The sequence below is a fragment of the Chenopodium quinoa genome, unplaced genomic scaffold, assembly GCF_001683475.1.
Source record: "Chenopodium quinoa cultivar QQ74 unplaced genomic scaffold, ASM168347v1, whole genome shotgun sequence".
Classification (NCBI taxonomy): domain Eukaryota; kingdom Viridiplantae; phylum Streptophyta; class Magnoliopsida; order Caryophyllales; family Amaranthaceae; genus Chenopodium; species Chenopodium quinoa.
Genome location: NW_018745286.1, coordinates 5,879,356 through 5,902,578, shown reverse-complemented (window position 1 = coordinate 5,902,578; position 23,223 = coordinate 5,879,356). Strand labels below are relative to the sequence as shown.

Below are 23,223 nucleotides of genomic sequence, written 5' to 3'. Positions count from 1 at the left end.
AATTGAATTTTGAAGGTTTTAAAGTAAGTTAGTATTGCTGTAAATTATATTGCTTGGGTATTGATTGAATTATTATTATTTGGTTTAGGAGAGGACTTTGTAGAAGGCGATTTCTAGTTCCTAAAGTGGCCAACCAACTCGTTTACTCAAGGTACGTACAAGGATACGAAAACCTTGACTTTAGGAGAATGTTTAAGGACTTGTAAGATTTAGAATCATGTTAGGGTAACTTGTAGATTGGTTGAAATTGTATGGTAGTGAGTTTGATTGATGATTAATGTGATGATTGGTTTGATTCATGTATGAGAAATGCGTATTGATTTTTCTTGTAAGTGTTATTTATGCAATAACTTGCAAGATGAGCGAAGAGGCTAAGATGCATAAATATGTGGAATAAATTATCTAAATACTCATTCATGTTTATGAATTGGAATGAGTAAAGAGAGAATTAAAGTCTTGTGAGACGAGATTAATGATTTGAGGTGCCTTATGCACTTAAGGTGTTTATACACCGAGGTAGCTAAAGGATTCAATACTAAATGTTGTTTGTCACTAATAAATCAAGAATTGAATTGGAAATTTTGAATCGTTTGAATGATTGATGTATGGTTGGTTGTGTTGTTTTCCATTTGAGTCATCACGAAGTTTAAACATGTAAATCACGTAAAGTGCAAGATGGATGAGCAATAAAACTCTGGATTTGTGCACATCTAGAGTATTGACAATCAAGGGTTGGGGTTCACGAGGTATTAGCCGTGTACTTTCTAGAGGCCGTCTAATCTACGAGTCTCTTGTTTACAAATGCTTTTTAAAACTATGAGTTAGATGAGATCTCATACTAGCTATGGCCACAGAGTCGCGCCCGTCTGCCATTGGATGTTTATTGATGTTTCCGAAAGGAGGCATGGGGTTTTTTCTTTTATTGATGTTCTGAAATTGATCATGGGGAGACAACCTTGTCTATTGCTTAATCCAATCAATGAATGTAATGAAATGAATTATTGTTAGTAATTAGTGAAGTCTTAGTAATGTTAACAGTTGAGGCATGTGTTTGGGTCAATAATTAAATTGTATGTGCTGATTGATTTTTAGTAACATGCTAGGGATTCTTTGTTTTATTTTGTAGCTTGTATGTACTCTGCGTTGCTGATTGCGTGCTTTTGTGTGTCTTTTTCTTGGTCATGGTCTTCGCCCTTCAATGACCCTGCAATGATCCAATTTTAACACTTGTAATATTGGGGAGCAAATTAATCACAGGTTTTTACATAATCAGAACTTGCATCAAGGTGGTGGGATTTTGAGTGGAGTGTTGGATATTTCCACGGTTTATTTCACTTCATAAGTTTGGATTTATTTAAACTCTAGTTTGATTCATTTACTACTTTTGTTAGGTTTTGAATAAGGGTCTTAATGGTTTCAACTTGTAAGACTAAATTTGGTTTTGATTATTGGTTTTGAAAGTTATTGATAACTGAGTTAGTTTTTCCGCTGCTAAATTCTGAATTTGCCTTAACGTTTGAACACGTGGCGGTAACACGTCAGTAATTCTCTTGCATTTTATTAAAGGTATCTACAGGTTTTGGGGTGTTACAGCTAGAGGCATCAGCAACCTGTTTTTTTTTTTCTTCCCTCTGCATACCACCTCAAGTTTTTAGCGTCTTTTGGTGTTGAGAATAGACGCTTGAACCTTGGAATAATGGGAAGATACCACAACACCTTAGCATGAGGTCCCTTCTTACCAGCATTGCAACTCATGCGCTTGTAGCGCGACTTCTTGCATCGTGAACACTCCTCCAATTGTTCATATTCATTACGATAAAGAATACAATCATTAGGGCATGCATGTATCTTCTTATACACCAAACCAAATGGACATATGAGATTCTTTGCATAATAGTAAGACTTAGGAATTCCCGTCAAGCAACATCTCACTTAACGCGATCAACAAAGAAGTAAAACTAGTGTCCATCCAACCATGCTTCGACTTAATGTTAAAAAGTGTTAGCACGGCTAAGAGTTTGGAGTATTTTTTGCACCAAGGATACAAAGGCTTTGTGGAAGCCTCTGATAATGACTCAAATACATCACCTTTAACACTATGCATCATCTCATCCACCTGTTCATCCTCGACCTCATCCACCTGATCATCCTCGGCCTCATCCTCAACTCCATCCTCACCGTTATCAATAATATATTCATCATTCCTATATTCCTCGTCCACACGAATCTCATCGCTTCTGTCATGCACATCATTCCCATCAACAGCCCCACTGTATACTCCTTTCTCACCGTGCCAAATTCACACATGGTATTTAAGCCTAAACCCACGACAAATTACATGATCTCTAATGATTTCAACACTATTGAACACCTTCACCTTATTACAATCAACAAAAGGACAATAGAGGCAATCGATACCCATTCTACGCTGACAAGATGAAGCCCTCTCACAAAACTCTTGAACCCCATGAAAGAATTCCAATGTATCACATCTACCTTATACATCCAACCAAGATCCTTCTCCATTTAGTAAATCGTCTCTAAACATAGAAACGTATTATGAATAATGTATAATTGCTACATATATTATGTTAATCAAATTTAAGTACACACCATGCATATACCATTCATATAGTGAAAAAATGCATGCTTCCAAAGGATCCTTATCACTTCAACCTAACCTATCCTTGAATGTCTAATCTCACTAGTGAATGTATGTCGACTTTCCAATTTTAAGGAAAATCCGGCAGCATTTCCCCCTAGTTCTCCAAGTACACGATGTAGGTAATTACTTACCCACATATATGTACCTAGAGAACATGGTGAGGAAATGGTAAGCCAAGATGTTCCTTGATATAAAAAATTAAAAATTAAAAAAAAAATAAAAATAAAACATACATTCACCACATTAGTGAACGTTCAAGAACAGTCCCAACCAGGGACTATTCAAGACTTTCTCCTAATGAGAAAGCCTTGAACGGGTATCTAGGCATATGATGATGTAAGAATTCTATAGTTGCATTTATTTGTCATTAAACAATACACAAGTTGTAATAGCATGAAATTTTTTTTATTAAATAGATAAAGAGAAAGAAATATATAGAGCTTAGTAAAATTTATAATTCACACCAATATATTAGGTACAATGAATGTACACTTTCTAACTTCCCACTTGAGCTAGATATGTAGTCTTCAAACTAACTTGGGCTATGTGAATCTATAAAAATAAATAAAAAATTAAAAATTAAAAAAAATACAAAAGTTAATAATTAATTAGTTCCTACATACATTGCTAAACTATAACACACCATCCATCAAGAGAAACCGAAAATAAAAGCATAAAAATTCAAACAATGTAGAAACATATTGCTAATTAGACTACCAAAACTCACAAACTTATCAATTAGTTCATGCATATATTACATATTCAATTATTTTTATTGTAAATTACTTGATTCAATATCAAAAATATTAAAATTATTCCACTACATTATATTTTAAATAATCAATTCAATAAACTAACAAGGTTACTAATAAATAATTTGTTTATTGAATAAAATGAAGATTAATTAAAACAAAAAACTTTCTAAACACATAACATTGACTATTAAAGTAAGAATTAATAGTGGGAAGACTTAATTGAAATAATACAAATTAATTAAATAATTGATAGAAAATAAAGACACAAATTAATTAAACCCTAACTCTATTTTGCTCAAAAGCCCAATTGTTGATAGTGGAAGAGGGAAGTAGTTGAAAATGAACTAACCCTAACTTTAAGGAGGTAAAAAGTGGCGTGCTTGGAGACGGAAATGGAGAATGTGGTTGGAGCCAGGCCACTAGACCGTTGGAGGGGGCGGCTATGGTGAAAGTCTTCTAATTAAATACCACGAAGAAGGGGGCGACTGCGATGGAGATCTTCGTGGTGGCCGTTGGAGGGGGCGGCTGGGATGGTGGATGGGATTTCAGTGCAGTGGCCGGTAGTGGTGGAGGGGATGCGTGCGAGCGGTCGCTGAAGAGGAGAAGAACGAGCGGCGGGTGCAATGGATGCCTTTGTGGTAGCCGGTGGAGGAGGGTGTTGTGGTGGAGGGGGTTCTGATGCAGGTGGCGACAGTGGTGGAGGGGGCTGCTGAGCATTTTCAAAAGAGGGAGATTGAAGAGGAGGGAACAAACAGTGTAGCTCGAAAATGAAAAAAGAAAGGGGAAAGAGAAGGAATAGGGGAAAAAAGGGGCAGGTGTTTTTCTAACAAAAAATTCGCACCGGTTTTTAAGAATCAGTGTGCATTCCTCGGTGTGCATTTGTGTTTTTCTACTAGTAAGCTAATCAAGCTGTTAATTAATTGGTGAATATGGAGTTAACTCTGCACAAAGTAGAAAAGTGATTTTTAATACAGACCCGAGAAATTTTTACGTCGTTTAATGAGTAAATACAAGTGGATTGGCTTGCTCTAAATTTGTTTTTATTTCTATGGAGTAATTTTTGGTTTTTGTTACCAGTTTGCTTTTCATTTGTTTTTTTTTTTGTATGTGGCTTGTTTCTTCCACCAGTTATTTTTCCAGTACACTTTTTTACAACATTCATTTTCCTTGTGGCTTTTCCTTTTTATTTTTATTTTACTTAAAAATACGTTTTCATTATCTTCAATTTCAATTCAAATATTGCTTAAATTATAGATTATATATGGAGTATGAATATTGCATCTCAAATTAACCCATAGGAGAGGTCGAAACCATGGGAAAAAATGCCCCACTATTCCTTGGTAGTTCTTAATCCTTCACGGCAAAGTCGATTAATGCCTGATTAGGAATTTTATCTTCTACATCTGCAACAAATCTGGAATAGAACATTTGGACGCTCATTGTGTGAATGGTCATAAAAAGTACATAGCCACAAAGTATACATTAACCCCATGGAAGAGGGCCTCCGTAAAGTGATGTTCCACAATGTTTGAACAAGCCTTCAATTTCGGGACATCCATTAGGATAAGGTATTGACCGATGAAAAGGATCTCGCCTCAATTTCTTGTGATGGAGCGAACTGAGGCAGCCATATGGGTCTTTTTCAAACTGAGATCTCACTAAGGATTCACCTTTCTTAGCTGCTGCTTCAGAAGTCGCCGATGCAGGTGTGCCCACATAGGAAAACCTTGATGCAGGGAAGCCAATTGCCAACCTGTGAAGTTGTGCAAACCTCTCCTTTTTAAAATCATAACTTACAACCTGATAGTACAAAAAATTAAGCAGGTTCTGTTAGAATAAACTCTCAACTATGACAACCAAAGAACTCAACTGTATCTAGATAGATTCAGAATCTGAGCAATGTAAGTTACAACTATGAGTACTACTACATATTCCAGTTACAGTAAAAAGATGAATCAAATCTCATCTTCTAAGGCTTCAAATAAAAGGATAAGATTTTCTCAAGGCTCAAATGACACATTGTCAGAAGAATGTCGTGACTCAATATGCTTTGCTAGTGTGAAGTTTTATGCCTCAAAGATATATATCCACAGACCACAGTCATCTTATGTTTTTTGAGTCAAAATTCATTGATGTGTATCATGTCCTTGCAAGTTGCAACAAAACATAATTAGCAGGAAAAACAAAATTCAAACATTTTAGAGGAAGTTAAACAAAATGCAATAAATTTACTACGGAGTACTAAGAGAATAGTCCCAATATGTATCTGAGGAAGGTGTAGTATGCTGGAGGATGTTGTGACTTTATATACAGAACTAGAGAGGAACAAATTACGGCCACTAGACAAAGTTCTGATGAATGAAATAAAAATTAAAAAAAAAATAGCTAGGCAAATAATTACACCACAGTTGCCTGACCTCAGTCATCATAGCCATGTCCAGCAAAGCAGCAATAGCGCTTTGATAAGTGCACAGCAAGGTTAGTTTCACGGCCCCAAAGTTTTCCCAACCCTTACCTGTTGCTTTTCCCCTCCCTTCTCTTCTATAAGGTGCCAAGGTCCATCAATCCCAAATAACACCACCAAGTACCAATATATCTGCCCATGGCCATGAATTCTGATTCTCTCTCCTGCCTCCATCAGCAATTCCCCTGGCAAGAAAATGACACATAGGGAGGCTGGGAGGGGTATATTGGAAGCAAACTTTAATTTAGTTATGAGAAGCTTGTGAAGGAAGGTGAGAGTTCAGCATAATTTATGAGAGAATCAAGCCTCGGAAGCTTGTAGATTGTAACAGATTTTTCTGCTCAATCACAGCTTCACCTTACTTGCTAATAAATCAGTGCATAGCAACCTCCTCTTCCCAAGATTATTCTGACTTCAAGACGAGGCTTCCAGTAATCACCCACATTGTCCCTGCAGACTTTATGTCAACCTCAGCATGTAATTACTGTATGATGCGGACTATCATGCATCAGCAGCAGCTCATAGGGGTAGGTTATCAGCGTCTAAGGAAGCATCTTTGCAGGTTACGGAGAGAAGGAATTATGAAAAAAGATCATTGGCTATAGAGAATTTTAATATCCAACTACTTTACCTCTTAGCAGGGTTGTCATCATCAAATCATCAGCAGCGATTATAGAAATTATTTTAATGTCCAATTACTTACTTCACCTCTTATCAGTTATCACTATGAAGCAACATCCATAAATCCTGATGCAACAAAGAGATTGCTGGGGGAGTGCCAAAATGGCAGTTCTACCCCCCCCCCCCCTCCCTCCTCCTTCTCCCGCGGTTTCTTTATTGTGAAACAGATTAAAATCACTCTTAGTTTTAGTCAGATTGGATCATGATCTCATATCTCATATGACAAGTGCAGTGTGTAGCGTTAGATTTCATTTTCCCCATAGTATGAAAAAAAAAAAAAAAAAAATGATCAAAGGCCACAAATTCATCCTCCCATCTTGAACCTAAATTACCCTTCTCATTACACGCATAAACAATTACACATATATGCTATACACCTTAGTATAACAAATCACTGGAATACAATTTACACTTTCCATGTTAGATTCTTTGAAGACATTAATAGCATGTAGCATAAGCATGCCAAATCTTAGGCAGCTCGACTAAAAATAGGCATACCAAAAACCTTGCAGCTCAATTGACAGACAATAAGGTTAAAATATTTATATCCAAAGTATCACTTGGGATGATAGTGAATGGTGATGATAGAAAAGCATATGTTCGGAAAATCGGAATTGGAGTTGCATAATTATAAACATTGGCATGATATTTTCTTACATATTTCAAATAGTGTTAATACCATTACCACAATGCACAAACAGCTAAGCAAAAGAAGCATGAATTTGTGAGTCAAAAAAAAAAAAAAAAAAAAAAAAATCATGAATTTCCAAATTTATATTATTACATTCATGAATGTTTGCAGAGCTTCCAGTATATAAGTATATTAAACACCATTTAGAAATGACTTATTTAAAAAACAATGTAGATGTAAGCTAGGCATACTAATGTAAAACTAATGGGATAACATAATAACAATGCATTTTTAACAAGTTTTAATGTAATCTTAATTTTAACCATAATTGCATGACCATGTGTTTCTAAACATATTTGTATGAGACTAGTTTTTAATTTTCTGTGCATAATGAACATGGAGCACATATTGATATAGAGTAAATCCAAGAGCAGGCTTGTCATATTAAGCATCCTATAGAGAATTAGAGACTCAAGCAATAGTGTAAAAGAACAAGCTTTACACAGTTTGCTTTCATATATATCTTGTATATGTCCTTTTTTATGAACACAAATATAAAAACTTACTGTTATGTTTAGAGGATATGTGCCTGTGAGCTCCCGGAATCGACAAACACTAAAGAGAAGGTTTTCAAAACTGTCCCTTGCATGCTCTTCTGTAAGTGCTCTCTCCCTGACATTTCCTTCCCCTGTACAAATTATAACAGTAACAATAATCAGTGAAGGGCGCCACACAGATACAAGTGAAGAAAATTAATGCAAAAACATTTTGAGCTCTATCCCTTGCTCTATTTGTGAAGTGGTGGGCCTACCCATCCCAACCAGGGTGGTGCCAAATATAATTCATTTGAAGATAAGCCATAAAGGTAATGTAAACATACAGGAAGAGGGAAGAAGCAAGCGAAACAAGTTTTAGATAGGACTTTTCAAAGATTAAGAAGCTTATCATGAAATGTTACTAATCTCAGTTGCTATGACAGAACAGCAGTTTAATGGTAATTCAGATGCTGAAGGTTTTCTTTCTTTCAGATAATTTATGGCCTTTGAGATAAGAAGGAACGCCAAATATTACAAAGTATTAAGATCAGATTCCAAAAATTTATAATAAAAACACAGCAAAAAATCTGAAACTATTAGCCAGCCATTCCTTACATAATATACGTACCACTAGCCCCAACACCTTAAAATACCAACCAATGGCAGGTTGGGAGGGTAAAATTCGTGCAAATATAACCATGCAGCATTGCAGATACAAAAAAGATGTTTGCACCTTAAACATGATCTAAGACATTATGAATTCTTGATCTTCAAAAGGCTAAATTTATTAGGCCCTTGATCTGATAGGCAACTGAGTGTATTAGTAGAAACAGTTCATTGATAACTTTTATTTAGTTGACATATACACTCTAAAATAAATTAACTGGTATTACAGCAACCTATCAGGTCAAAAGATCAGGCAATGACCCATTAGTCCAAGGACCAAGCAATATATTGTCACTGTACAGCCTACTGTTGTGCACTCAAGCATCTTTATACCAAACAAAAAACAATTTCAACTAGCCTGAATGAAGAAATTAACTATGGTCCAAAACGAAATGCTATCTCCAACATTTTAAATATCAAGTATGAAACTATTCAGTCCCTAGATCACAAGATAAGCTGATGATAGAAGTTTTCAAATTCATTTCACTCTTTAGGTTGACAGCAGGTTGAAAAGAAAACATTGGCAAATTCGCATACGATTTAACGCAAAAAGATTTATATCATTATATGAACTATTTCAGTTCCCCTTACTTATGCTAGAAACAAACCAACCGAACTCGATTGCAAAAACCATATTACTCAAACTAAGACTTAATTTGAAACTAAATACAACCAATCCCATGTCCTGAAATAACCCAAAGACGATTAAAACAAATAAGTGTTATATAATTTAATATCCCATATCCAAACGGACATAAATATACGTTGACTGATCAAAAGTGACCAAAAGTGAACATGGGTTAAATTTATATGATATCTTCTTTTATCTCTTCTAATCCTTTGGTCCTTCGCTGAAATGCATTTCCTGAATTTCATAGCTACCACATTAACTTTCTTCTCTCTCTCGCACCATTTCGAAAATATGAAGTCAATCAAGACGTTCATGCTTCCCAATATACTCAACTTCTCTATCTTGGTCCTCTGATTCATACTTAGAAAAGTACCTTCAGCCATACACTGAGCTTCTTTCTGAATTTTGGAATCTCTAGAGGACTGCTTCCTCAATCTTCTTTCCTGTTAGCTTAATTATTAATTAAACTGCTTTCATGATAGTTCATTTTCCCCTGCAAAGTCTCCCTCTAAGGTTGAACTTGATGCCATGGCTCCTCCACTTACTAGCTTCAGATTTCCCCTTTTAGTGATTCGAAGCCTTGTGCTTTGGTATACTGTTTTATATCTTTTTCCTAACTCCTAATCTATAAGCGACTAAGACATTTTTAAGATAACTGGGCAAAGCTCAATACAGATTGTTTGTTTAAATAGGTTTCCAAACAAAGCTTTGATTAATGAGGCATTAAGAAACATCAGTTAAAATTTTAGGACAAAGCTTTGATTAATTGAGCATTTGAGCTATAAGGGAGTCGCAAAGATAGGAAAATAAAATATGGGTCATCAAAGGAAAGTTACTACAGCTTCATCAATATTCATACCCTAAACGCTTCGTCTATATTTATACCCAAAACATGCTCGTCAATTGACTCAATTAGGCCATTTTTCCAAAGAAAACACAAATAAGCTAACCCTAAATTAAGGTTACCCCTAACCTTGATCCTTAAATCTAGATTGATTGTTCTTCAGTGTGCTACTGTATCCATTCCATTAGAGTATAAGACAAGGTCCAACCATACTGTTAGAGCTCTCGCAGCGGAAATGTGGCTTCTACTAGATAATATGAAATGGATACCTCACAAAATTAAATAATATTTTGGGATAAACTAACAACCACTATGAAGGAAATTATATTGTAAGAAAATAAGATTTTTCTTAAACTAAAACTTTTGATGTGAATTTTAATTGATTCGAATTAACAATAACTGCATTACAACCTAAACAATTTATAAGGTCTTACATGCTCTAAAAAGAATGGCTTAGATTCTATTACTAAAGAAAACAACGAAACATTTGCTTCCATCCTACCATTCTGCCATCATTTCCTCTCCTCTTAAATTAATGCTTCCCTACTAATTAGGGAGAATTAATCTCATAACCAATATCACTTATTCTTTAATTCTCCACCTCGTTCATAATTTGAAGACATTCAAAATACTAAAGGAACAAATTGCGTATTTCGTATCCGGTTGCACCATTTTCACAATGACTGCCTACGTACCCTTCACCGGGATCAAACCAATCTTAGTTCCATTTATTTCTCCATGTAATGCCTAACATGGGACAATATTCAGCAAGTCCAAACAATGTTGGAACTTGCTTCCTGAGACAACTTTGGTTAACGTGTCTGAAGGGTTCTCATTTGTATGCACCTTCATTAGAGAAATACTACCTTCCTCTATGACATCCCGTGCAAAATGATATCTCACATCTATATGTTTGGTACGAGCATGATGAACCTGGTTCTTGGCTAAGTGAATACCACTTTGGCTATCACAATTCAGATTCACACAATCCTGCTTCAACCCTAAATCATCCAGAAGTCCCCTCAACCATAATGTTTCCTTAACTCCTTCCGCCATAGCCATATACTCGGCTTCTGTAGTAGATAGAGCCATGTAGCCTGAAACATTGATCACCAACTAACTAGAGCACCATATACTTTAAACACATAACTAGTAGTAGATCTTCTTCTATCTAAATCACCGGCATAATCCGAGACAACAAAGCCACTTATTTGACATGTATCTCCACCTGTGTCAATGGTACCTTTTAAGTACCGTAAAATCCATTTCACCGCTTCCCAATGCGCCTTACCAGGGTTTTCCATGAACCTACTTACAACACTATCTGCTTATGAAATGTTTGGACGTGTGCATACCATAGCGTACATTAAACTGCCTAATGCACTAGCATAAGGTACATTATCCATGTATGCCTTATCTTCCGCTGTAGTGGGAGATTGTTTACCACAAAGCTTGAAATGTGGAGCCAATGGTGTCACCACTGACTTAGCCCTTTTCATCCCAAACCTTTCTATAACCCACTCAATGTAGCCTTTTTGGCTCAAGAACAATTTTCGGTTTGATCTCTCTCTTCTAATCTCCATACCCAGTATTTTTTTTGCAGCACAAGTCTTTAGTTTCGAACTCTTCACCGAGTTGAATTTTTAACCTATTTATCTCCAAGTTGCTTTTAGAAGCAATAAGCATGTCGTCCACATACAATAATAGATAGATATAATCACCTCCATGAAGTTTACGAATGTATACACAACAATCGTAATTACTTCTGGAAAATCCTTGTTTTAACATAAAAGAATCAAATCGCCTGTACCACTGTCGAGGAGATTGTTTCAATCCATAAAGTGATTTCCTTAAGTGACATACCTTAAATCCCTCAAGTTGATACATATAGATTTCCTCGTCCAAGTCACCATGTAAGAAGGTTGTCTTCACATCGAGTTGTTCCAGCTTAAGATCTCCATGAGCTACAAGACTCAACACCACCGGAATAGAATTATGTTTTATTACCGAAGAAAATATCTCATTGTAATCAACACCTTCTATCTGTGTAAATCCCTTGGCCACTAGCCTAGCCTTACACCTTACTTAATCTAGCTTGGAAGGATCCTCTTTCCTTTTGTACACCCACTTACAACCAATGGCAGTCTTTCCCATGGGCAATAGGACTACCTCCCATGTCTTATTTTTAGGAAGAGATTGCATCTCTTCTTCCATAGCAACCAATTCTCACTATTTCTTTCATTGATAACTTGTTTGAAGGTGACCGGCTCATCATCCTCCACCTGAGAGTGCATAATCTACCAAGTTTACGTGCCCATAATGCCTCAGAACATGACTAGAATCTTGTTGGTCTCTAGATTCTATCTCAACCACTTGAGTATTTGTAGTCGTTCCAACAGCACCATCATTAGGCACCATAACTTTAGATAAAGCTACCATAGATCTTTCATCAAAGGTCACATCTGTGATTACAAATTTAGAATCCTCTACACTCCATAGATGATATCCCTGAACCCCTTTTGGATACCCTAAAAAGACTACTTGTTCTTTCATCAAGCTTGTTATCCTTAACATGATAATAAGCCGTGCATCCAAAGACTATAAGCCTCTCGTAATCTGCATGTTCCCTTGACCAAACTTATAAGGTGTGTCTCCATCTAAATACGAATGTGGGGATCGATTTAATATATAACAAGCTGTAACAACCGATTCTGCCCACCATTCTTTGCCTAGCAGGATACACCTTGCCTTCTCAAGTAGTGTACGATTCAGTCTTTCCGCAACTCCATTCTGCTGTGGGGTGTCTCTGAATGTCCACAACGCCTTCCTATCACAAAACTCCTTGAAAGCCCCCTTCGATACCATAATCAGATCGTACATTGCTCTCCACCGCTTGAAAATATCGAATACCTCATTCTTATGCTTAAGAAAATAAATCCAAGCATATCTAGAATAATCATCAACAAATGTAACAAAGTACCTAGAACCTCCCTCGGAAGCAACTTTAACCGGACCCCAAACATCTGTATGCACATAGTCTAACAACCCTATACGCTTGTGCTTGCTTGTAAAGAACTTTACCCTATGTGCCAATGCTCACAAAATTCCATTTGTGGCTTCGTCGTGTTCTTCAACAAACCTTGTCCATTAAGCAATGATAGACCCTTTTCTGACATATGCCCAAGGCGTGCCATATCCTCGTGCATTATGTTTGGTCTTTACTTCCACCGATTCCAACTACTAAATCACCTGTAACAGTTGTCCCCAAAAGAGGATAAAGATTACCGTGACGAATCCCCTTCAACATAACCAAGGAACCACGAACAACTTTTAAAACTCCATTCTCCGAGACTATTTTGCAACCATTTTTCTCTAACAACCCAAGATAAATAAGGTTCTTTTGCAAATCTGGGATGTGTTTCATGCATTATTTTTCTCACATCCTTCAAGGTTATTATTGTTCCATCATGCATCTTGACTCGGATAGTACCTAACCCGATAGTCTTACAAGCATGATCGTTTCCCATCAAAACAGTACCACCATCGAAACTCTGGTGTAAACCACTTCCTGTTTGGGCACATATGGTGTGATGCTCTTGAAAAGCATCCATTTACCGGATATCTTATTGCATGGTTCTGAAATTGAGTAACAATAATCTTCCTCTTCATTTAAGACATAACTCACCTCTTGTTTTTCTTGTTTTCCTCTTAGAGTTGTTGTTGTTCTTCTTCTTGAATATTACCCTCTTATTTGGGCAATTAGCTTTAAAATGACCAAGCTCACCATATTTGAAACATGGTCTTTCCGCAAGAGGTCTAGATTTTGATCTAGACTTTCGTCCCTTGCCTCTTCCTCTTTCATTGCTCCTTCCTCTGAGCTTGTTCGTTGTATTCTCTCCCATTACTAGACATCATTCCACTTGTAGATACCTTTCGAAGGTCATCCACTAAAAGCGATGTTCTAGTCTCATCCATGGTTAGAGTATCACCCAGAAGCATCAATGTTTGAACCAGATTTTCATAGGACTTCGGTAATGAAAGCAATAGGATGAGTGCTTAGTCTTCCTCATCTACCTTCACATCCATATCCTTCGGATTGAGGTGCCTTCTTCCATCTTGCATGTATACAAGTTGAAATTTATATAGATAGTTTTGTTAGAGTTTTCGTCATAAAATTTGAATCTAACGTTGACTACACGCCAGTGGCCGTTGCTTCTTCATTTACCAAGAAAGCAACATCCCTCTCAAGCACAAGATTATGGCCGCTCGTGCTTCAAGATCTAGTTCTACCCAATCGTCATCCTTCATGTCCTCGGGTTTATGTTCTCTTCCCGCCAATGCCTCGTGTAACTTTTGTAAAATTAATAGATTTTTCATCTGCATCCTCCAATAGGAAAAATCATTTTTCCCATTGAATTTTTCAATCTCATATTTCCCACTTTTACCGTTCCACTATTACATCCCATTGTAATTATTTTCAAAATAAAAAATTTAACCACTTAAGATTTTGACGTTGGCTCTTGTACCAATTGTTAGAGCTCTCGCAGCGGAAATGTGGCTTCTACTAGATAATATGAAATGGATACCTCACAAAATTAAATAATATTTTGGGATAAACAAACAACCACTATGAAGAAAATTATAATTGTAAGAAAATAAGATTTTTCTTAAACAAAAACTTATGATGTGAATTTTAATTGATTCGAATTAATAATAACTACATTACAACCTAAACAATTTATAAGGTCTTACATGCTCTAAAAGAATGGCTTAGATTCTATGACTAGAGAAAACAACGAAACATTTGCTTCCATCCTACCATCTGCCATCATTTTCTCTCCTCTTAAATTACTGCTTCCCCCACAAATTAATCTCATAACCAATAACACTTATTCTACACATACTAAAAATAAAAAAAATAAAATAAAAATAAAAAAAAACACACTCTTCTAACTGGTCTTTCATAATTATAGGCCATGTAGTGGATTGTAGTCAAAGAGGTTCAAAATTTTCACATTATTGTCCACAAAAATAATCATGATGTGAGACCATATGTTTTACCCAGCTTTCATGTATGCATAACATATTCCATAATCATCTACACAACACATACGATGACCACTTTCTGATATTAGCTTAAGTGGACCTTTTTCTCCAAGAAGGTTTATCATTTGGAAAGAAATGAAATTAAACAAAAAAAGTTTAGGTACACCGGGTGTACAATACTTCTATTGTACATCAACTAACTTTATGGTAACTTTTTATCAACACCTACTTTGGGGGCATAAAATTAAGAAGTTATCACTTTTAACCTGCTTTGGGGTAAGAAGTATTTTAATGGATATGTTATATAATTTATAAAGGGTGATATGAAGGAGTGATATTTACAAGGTAGGTTTCTTGTAAATGAGTAACTTCATCTATAAAAAAATATGTAACTTTTTTTTACTAGTATATTGGGATCTAGATAACTTTGAAGTATTTTAAGGTAACTTTACATTTGATGTAAATTATTTACTGTAAACCCACTGTATTTACAAGTTTATCTAGAAATAAGACTCTTAAATATTTACTATATAGCAAAAACAAAGTCACACATACTTAACGTATTCTTCTCCAATGTCTTCCGGTAAAAAAACAGCTTCAATCAGAAAAATAAGTTTTGATTGGTTATAATCACTACAATATGATCAACTCTACAAAAAGAAAAATAAACAAAACCTATAGTGCGATTAAGTTCTTTTTGGGGAGTTAGATAAAGGGAAATTCTCTTTGATAACACCCAACTTTACATTATTTTCTTTGGTAAATTGTAAAAATTCTTATTATTATGATAACATTGTAATTTTTGTTACCAAAGATAACTATTTTTAATAAATATCTTTAACCAAGGTTAATTTTTATTTTTTTAATAAAAATCTCCAGGCCGGCGGCGGCCAGCTCCCCGCCGCCACCTCGCCGGTGACCCTCCTAGATCTCCCTCCCCTGCCGACGACCACCCCTCCCTTCCCACACCACCATTCCAAAGGCGTGCAACCCAACACGCTGCACCATAATCTCCTTCCTTACTGGATCTTAGGATAATACTTTTAATGATGCTTAAAATCACGATCACAACCAAAATCCCCTTCCAATCTATCAAAAAACCCCCCAAAAGCCTACACTCATCACCCCGATCCCGCCTCAATTGATACTCAACCCCATCAATCTCACACCTAACCCTATCAAACTGAACAAGTTAAGTAGGAGAATGATGAACAACAGGAGAAATCGGCAAAAACCTAGAACCCGACATCGGCGGAAGCGGTGACGACAGCGGGAGTTGAGATACCCGAAATCGAAGCTGATGATCAGCATCAACATCACATCATCAATATTATGATGATTATGATGATGATAATGATTAGGAGGGATTACCCGAGTTAGAGATCAAAACCCATCTCAATGGTTGTCTTCTAGAATACGGCGGAGGAGAAGGAAAGTGGGGGAGGTAGCGAGGGGAGGAGGATGAGTCGATGAGTTGAGGGTGGTGTTGCTGATCACCGGCAGGGGAGAGAGGGCTAGGCACCGCTGGCCAAGGGAGGGGCTCAGATGGTGGCTGGGTGGCTGGGTGGGGGAGGGGGTTGAATTTTTTAAAATTATTTTATTATTAAAAAACTCTAACTATAGTTAAGAATTTAATAAAAAATGATCATTAATGTTATAACCAACTTAAAATAATAATATAATGTTATTTATGATAATAAGAATTTATACAATTTATCAAAGAGAAAAAGAAAAACTACAATGTTACCAAAGAGAATTTCCTTAAATAAAGCCAAAGAATATGTATATCCAGCTTATTACGTTTTCGCAAAAATAAGACTATGTTCTACTCTTCAAATTACTAAAATTGTTCCAAAAATAATTTATATTCAGCAGATATAAGTTAAATTCGGCACAAAAGAGGTTAATTTAAGCAAAAGTTCAGCAAAACAAAAAAAAAAAAAAAAAAATGCAACAATAATACTTTAATTTTAAGCAAAATATAGTTAATTACAGAACTAAAAAATTTTAAATTAGAAACAAAAGATCGAGAATCTTTTTATTTGCGTTTACACATCGTTACATATCTTTAATTTTGAATTAAAAATATGAAAATTTAATTTTTGGAAAATACACAATAATACGAATCCAATGACATCTCATTTGATAATTTTCTATCTTAAGCATTAGTGTACAAATAATGTCAATCTGGAAATCAGATCTAGTAAAACTTCAGATCATGTGAACTAACATAGCCTAAAACTAGAAATTTATAAAGGGAAACCAACTTACTAAGCAATCTCACCTACAGAATAATATCTCCAAACAAAATTTAGCATCCTATCATGAGAGTATCAAAGAATTTTCTTAGTGAAATCCCCTTAGTCCCTTACTAGCCAGCTTTATTAAAATAGAAGAAAACATACCCCAATTATTCGAAGATTTCAAATGGTATTGGAATCTCTAGTAGATTAAGCTAGACAGCATCTCCCAAGGCTCCAGATAATTCACTAAAATTTAATTATATGAACCAAGCATGGACAATATTATCTACTTGTTTCCCTGCTGGACGGGTCAGCAAAACAACAGGTTGCTCATGAGTGAGTTTCATGCCTAGATCTTGTGAACCATTTTCCTCGGATAAATATGTTGTTGCCTCAAATGGACAACTTTAAGGATCATACTATAATAGCTTGATAGATATGGTGGTATGATTATAGTACACTAATACTACGCATACTCGGAGAATTACATTGCTTCTACTTTCAATAATATACTTTTGGAGAATCATCATTTTTAACACCTTACTCATTTTCAAACTTGCTCTTGCTCAAACAAGCTCAACTTTTTACACACACTTCCATTTGCATTAGCAAGGAGACTAGTATTCTAATTACACAATGGCCATCTCAGCAATATTAATCAAAACTTAGGACTTTGCTTAAAGGAATTCCTCAAATCCTATGGAATGCTTATAATATTACTCAAACTTTAGGACTTTGCTTCAAGGAAATCCTCAATTTCCTATGGAACTTCTCATAATATTACTCAAAACTCAGGACTTTGCTTCACAGAATTTCTCAGTTTCCTATTCAGCCAGTGACTACAACAAAATATTCAGTAATTCGTCAAAGGCCGAAGGAACTCCTAATAATACGAGCAATATAAAACATGCTCAGATACCGACAGTGGTGCATACAACAGAATTTCTGCAAACACATTGTACCATTGTCAGGGTGATTAATATTCAGATACAAATAACGGTGCATACAACAGAATTGAGCAATGAAAAAAAAAAAAAAAAAAAAAAAAAAAAAAAAAGACAACATTTAAATTCAGTTAAAGCATAGCATTAATCATATGTACACATATTCTTTCAAATAGATTAGGAACTGGCAAAAGGCATAGACAAGCAATAAAGATGAACTCACCAAACCACCCTTTCGATTCAGCAACAAGCCAGTAACTCTGGGCTTCACTACGAGGACCGGCATCCTTTCGAGTCTCGCCCCCACTAAACAACAACAAAGCCTGATCATCCTTAGCAGCAACTTCAACACCCTCCTTAATATGTTCCAAAAATGTGGCAGCTTGACCAGGATGCATTTGATAAGATTCCAAAAACCAAGACTTCTCATTATCAACTTTCCCACAATTACTACTAGTATAAACTGAATGCCCAGCTACCATCACAAGATTTGTAAGCTTCGGAAGCGGATAAAAACCCGGTTTCGCATCGAATTGCCTATAATTATACACTAATCGAACACGATTTTCATAAAATATAAGTATGGTTATAATTGCCAATCCAAATGACAAAATTAGTAAAAAGGCTAATACAGGATGTAATTTGTAATAATACTTGACACGATTTGCAACTGATTTAATCATTCTGATCAAATTGGATTTGGAATTTCTAGCTCTTCTAGGGTTTCTAAAACCTAATGATTCAATATCAATTTCGACTCTAGGGTAAGCATCAAATTTCTTTGGAGTACTACCTCCTCCAATTGAGCGACCACTCATCCTACTTAACAAAGAATTGAAATGAAATTACCCAGAAAATATCGATCATTTCCCAGTGAATTGAATCATAAGATCAAAATCAGGAATTTAGGATTTAAATAAAATTACAATTGATAATTGATTTAAAATAGCAATAATAACTATAGATTTGATCAATCAAAACAGATTATGAGATTCTAAACCCTTCAAATTTGGTTGTGAAAGAAAAATTTGAGAGAAGATTTTTACTGAAATAAAAAAAAATTAAAAATTAAAAAGAAAAAGAAAAAAAAAAAGAATTTGTCAAAAATAAGTAAAATTTTGCCGGTCTTCCCAAAATAAGCAAACCTTTTGATTAAGTCAAAGTAAGTTGACCTTTAATACCATTTAACTTTTAATGAGTAATTTTTTAATGTGACCTACAGTACCCGATTTCAAACTGAAGTGGCAATAACTATTGGGTCAAATTGACTTTTCATCCCCAAATTACTTTGTTTTTATAAATTCTCCCCTCCCCTGTCCTCTCTATTTAATTTTCGAAAAAAAAAAAAAAGAAAAAAAAAACCTCTCAATTATCTCTGTTAATAAATTCACGAAGGTGAAATTAACAACAATTAATTGGTTCTGGTTCGTCATCTACTTCAAGAGGGGGCATACTCCATTGAAATGTTGTTGTGGGAGAAATGCGGTGGTCAGGCAGTGAAGAATGGTCCAAATATGGGAAGCAAGTTCTATGGATGTCCCTTATGGCTTGTAAGTTTATTTTTGAACAATTACCTATAATTTGTGAATAATTTGTGGATTTGTTGGTGAAACAAACTAAATTTAGGGTTTGAATTGTACAAGACACTAAGTGCGACACATTTGTGTGGATTTCACCCACTAATGAGGATGCAAATCTTCGATTTCAAATCCTTGAGAGGGACACAAACCTGGCTTAGATGGAGTATGAGAAGAAATAGTTGGAGGAAAAGATTGAGAAACTGTAATTAAAGAAGGAGAATTTGGAGGAAGAAGTGCAAGACATGAAGAATGAAATGGGTCAAATGCGTATTGAACTTATGAAGTGCTCTAGGAATGAGAAGAACTTCTCAATGGCACTAGTGCTTTCTTGGATCTGTTTTGGTTTTTTGGTTTTTTGGTTTTTTTCCTTAAGTAGGAGTTTAACAAATCTGGTGTATGATGTACCTGTTGTTTGTTAAGTGAAGTGAACCCTGTTGTACTGCTAATTATTAATGAATGAAGTTTGATCAATGATATTGCATTTGCAGATTTGATGATAACAATAACTTTGCAATTCCAAATACTAATTATTTACATTACGAGGCACTGAATTTAAGAGTTTGCAAAATAAACACTACCCCATAAAAACAGATTATAGTTGGTGTAAACAAAAGACTTGTGCTTTTATCACAAAAGCAATTGAGTATAACAAAAACCAACATTGTTCAATCACCAGAAGGTACTTATAATAATGTCAAATTTTAAGGCTATTACAAACTTGTGCATAACTTCTAATCCCTTCACTGAGTTGGTTGATGAAGTGTCGAGGTCTGACTTGACTGAGTGAGTTGGCTCAAATTCAACACCTTTTGCCTCTTGCCTCTCCCAGCAACCTACAACACATTAAGAAGCAACTTAGTGACATTGAAAACAATCATTAAAGCTTCATGACAATAAGTATGAAAAGACTTACAGTAGTTAGAGTTGATCCATCACTCCCAAATATAACCCCAACCCCAACTGGCACTTGGTTCCTTCCCCTTCCCCTCCCCCTACCTATTATATTTCTTCCCCTACCCCTACTACCATCATCACAAGATCCTCTGCTAGTTGCTGCAGTACCTCCCCTCCCTGTTGTAGCCCACCTACCTCTTAATCCCCTTCCCCCTAATATCATTCTGCCCCTCCTTCCTAGTTAAGATGGTTGTACAGTTGTTGTATGGTGTACAACAGGGGCAGAACTGACTGTAAAAGGACTTGCAGATGTTGTGAGGTCCTGAGACTGATGTTAGGCAAGTGCAGAGACTTCAAGCCTTGGCCTTCCCCTTGCTCTCTTTGGTGGAGGTTCCTTTGGAATAGCAGAATCTCTATTAGGGCATCTTCTTTTATTATGGCCTTTGATAGAGAAAATGGAGCAGGTCATCTCCATACCGACCCTGTTTAGAGTGCCTGGCTTTTTTGGATCTTTATAAGGATCCTTTATTCTTTTTTTTCTAGGCCTACCAGACCCTATTTTAATGGGGGGTCACTTTACACTCAATTCTAGGCCAATGTCTTTCTCCTAGGCATGGGGGAATTGAGCTAGCATATGCTCTCAAATAAACCTCTTTCTTATAGCATCCATTCACATAAGATTTTGCCTCTTGGTTCAAGAAAAAAATACAAGCAATTGCATGACAGCAAGGGATTCCTAACATATCCCACTTTCTACATGTGCAAGTTTTAGCATTTAGGTTAACTACCACCTGATCTAGAATATATTTCACATTAAAAAGGATACCAGTTGAAGGCAAAACATCACATTTAGCAGCCTTAATCTTTTCTTTCTCTAATCTGAATTCTAGGACACATGACTGAATTAGTTTTTTCCATTTCCTGTCTTTTCAAAACAAGTCTTTTCATGAGTGCCACATTTATGTCTTCAAGCATATGAATCAAGTGTTTAGTTCTAGCATTAATGATATATCCGTTAAAGGTTTCAGCCATATTTTTTGTAATTGCATCTGTTCTCATAGAACTGTTTAAATAAGCTCTACAAAAAAAGGGAGGATTATACCCTTTGAAGGCTGTAGTTGCATCAACATTTTTTCTCAGCTAGTTCATCCAATGCCTCATTAAAAGCAGCCATGTTGTATGTAGGCTTTTGCTATTTTCCAGAACATTAACTTCATCTCATCACCTCTGAACTCTCTATGTTAGAGTGCAAATATGTGTCGAGCGCAATGTCGATGTCCAGCCTTAGGAAGGACCTTGGAAACAACATTCAAAATAGCCTATAACACCAACAATGAACAGAAATTACAAAAGGAAAGCACTGCATTGATAAATGAACAGAAATTACAAGTCATATTTACCTGATGTTCATCAGAAATAATGGCAACACCTTCACCATCATTTAGTTCAAGAGGCTCTTGCAGATTAATGAAGAACCATTCCCATGATAAATTATTCTCTCCCTCAACAGTTGCGCAAGCTATTGGATACATTTATTCATTTCCATCTCTTCCAACAGCTGAGAGAAGTTGTCCCCCTAAAAATGTTTTTATAAAGCAAGCATCAACACGAATGACCCTCCTACAATCCTCTTTCTAGACATCCTGTAACCCTTCAAAGCAAGTAAATAATCTCCTAAACTCAAGTGGTTCATTGGGCTTGCACTGAACAGTTACTAAATCAAGCTTAGTGTTAGGACTACACTCTTTCATAGCCTCTAAATACCTTCCCAACTTGTTGTAATGATCCTTCATGGAGCAATGCAACATTTTATGAGCATGGTACTTCACCTTGTAAGTAAATGGTCTTTGTACAATGACCTTATAAGTCCTCCTCACTGTCTAAATGATCTCCTTCGCAGCCAATGAGGCCTGGACTTAAAAACCTCCAGAAGTTGCTTTGCTAACCAAGGTGACTTGAGCTGCCTGTTTTTCCTCATGTTCCTATGACAGGTATACTGATCTACAACCTTTTTGACAATGAAAGTAGCTGCGCTAGAATGAAAGGAAGTGTACGAATAGAAAGGACACCCCTCTACACACTTTATGCCCAGTTGTTGACCCCTATTACTGTTACTAACAACTACATGAACATCCCTTCCCTGCAAGATGGCATACTTAGCAACAGCTTCTTTAAACCCCTCTTTTGTTGCAAATCTCTGGCCTACTTGCCACCTAAAATGTGAGAAATCACTACCAGGATTTACAAGCTGCCCTCTCTTTCTATCATTATTACCAGCTTCATCATCACTGCCAGGAGGAGTGTGGATATCATCACCACTATCTTTATACTCAGATGCATACCCAGACCGACCCTCATTATTTCTTGGTTATGTTTCTTGCCTTTGTTGGTCAGTGTTCAATTCAGCAGCATCTTTCACAACTTGCTGAACAATCCCCTTCAATTTTGCACTACACTCCCTAACTCTATCTCTAGCAATTATGTACTCTTCATCAGATGTATTAGACTCATCACTTAACAGTTCATCATCATCACCAACTATAGCATCATCATCTAACTCTCCAGCTTCTATTTCCTGCATATCCTCCAAATGTACATCCTCATCAATATCCTCATCATCATAAACCTTCCCAAAGAACTTCA

General features: G+C 35.9%; 1 protein-coding gene across 1 annotated transcript; it reads right to left on the bottom strand.

Moving 5' to 3' along the window:
- Positions 1-4,682: 4,682 nt before the first annotated feature.
- On the bottom strand, positions 4,683-19,440 carry LOC110711865 (uncharacterized protein C57A10.07). The gene is made up of 3 exons (XM_021890307.1): positions 18,330-19,440; positions 7,763-7,884; positions 4,683-5,220 (listed from the first exon to the last, which is right to left on the bottom strand). The coding sequence occupies exons 1-3, from the start codon at positions 18,922-18,924 to the stop codon at positions 4,903-4,905; spliced, it is 1,035 nt and encodes a 344-aa protein (XP_021745999.1). The 5' UTR covers positions 18,925-19,440; the 3' UTR covers positions 4,683-4,902.
- Positions 19,441-23,223: the final 3,783 nt, after the last annotated feature.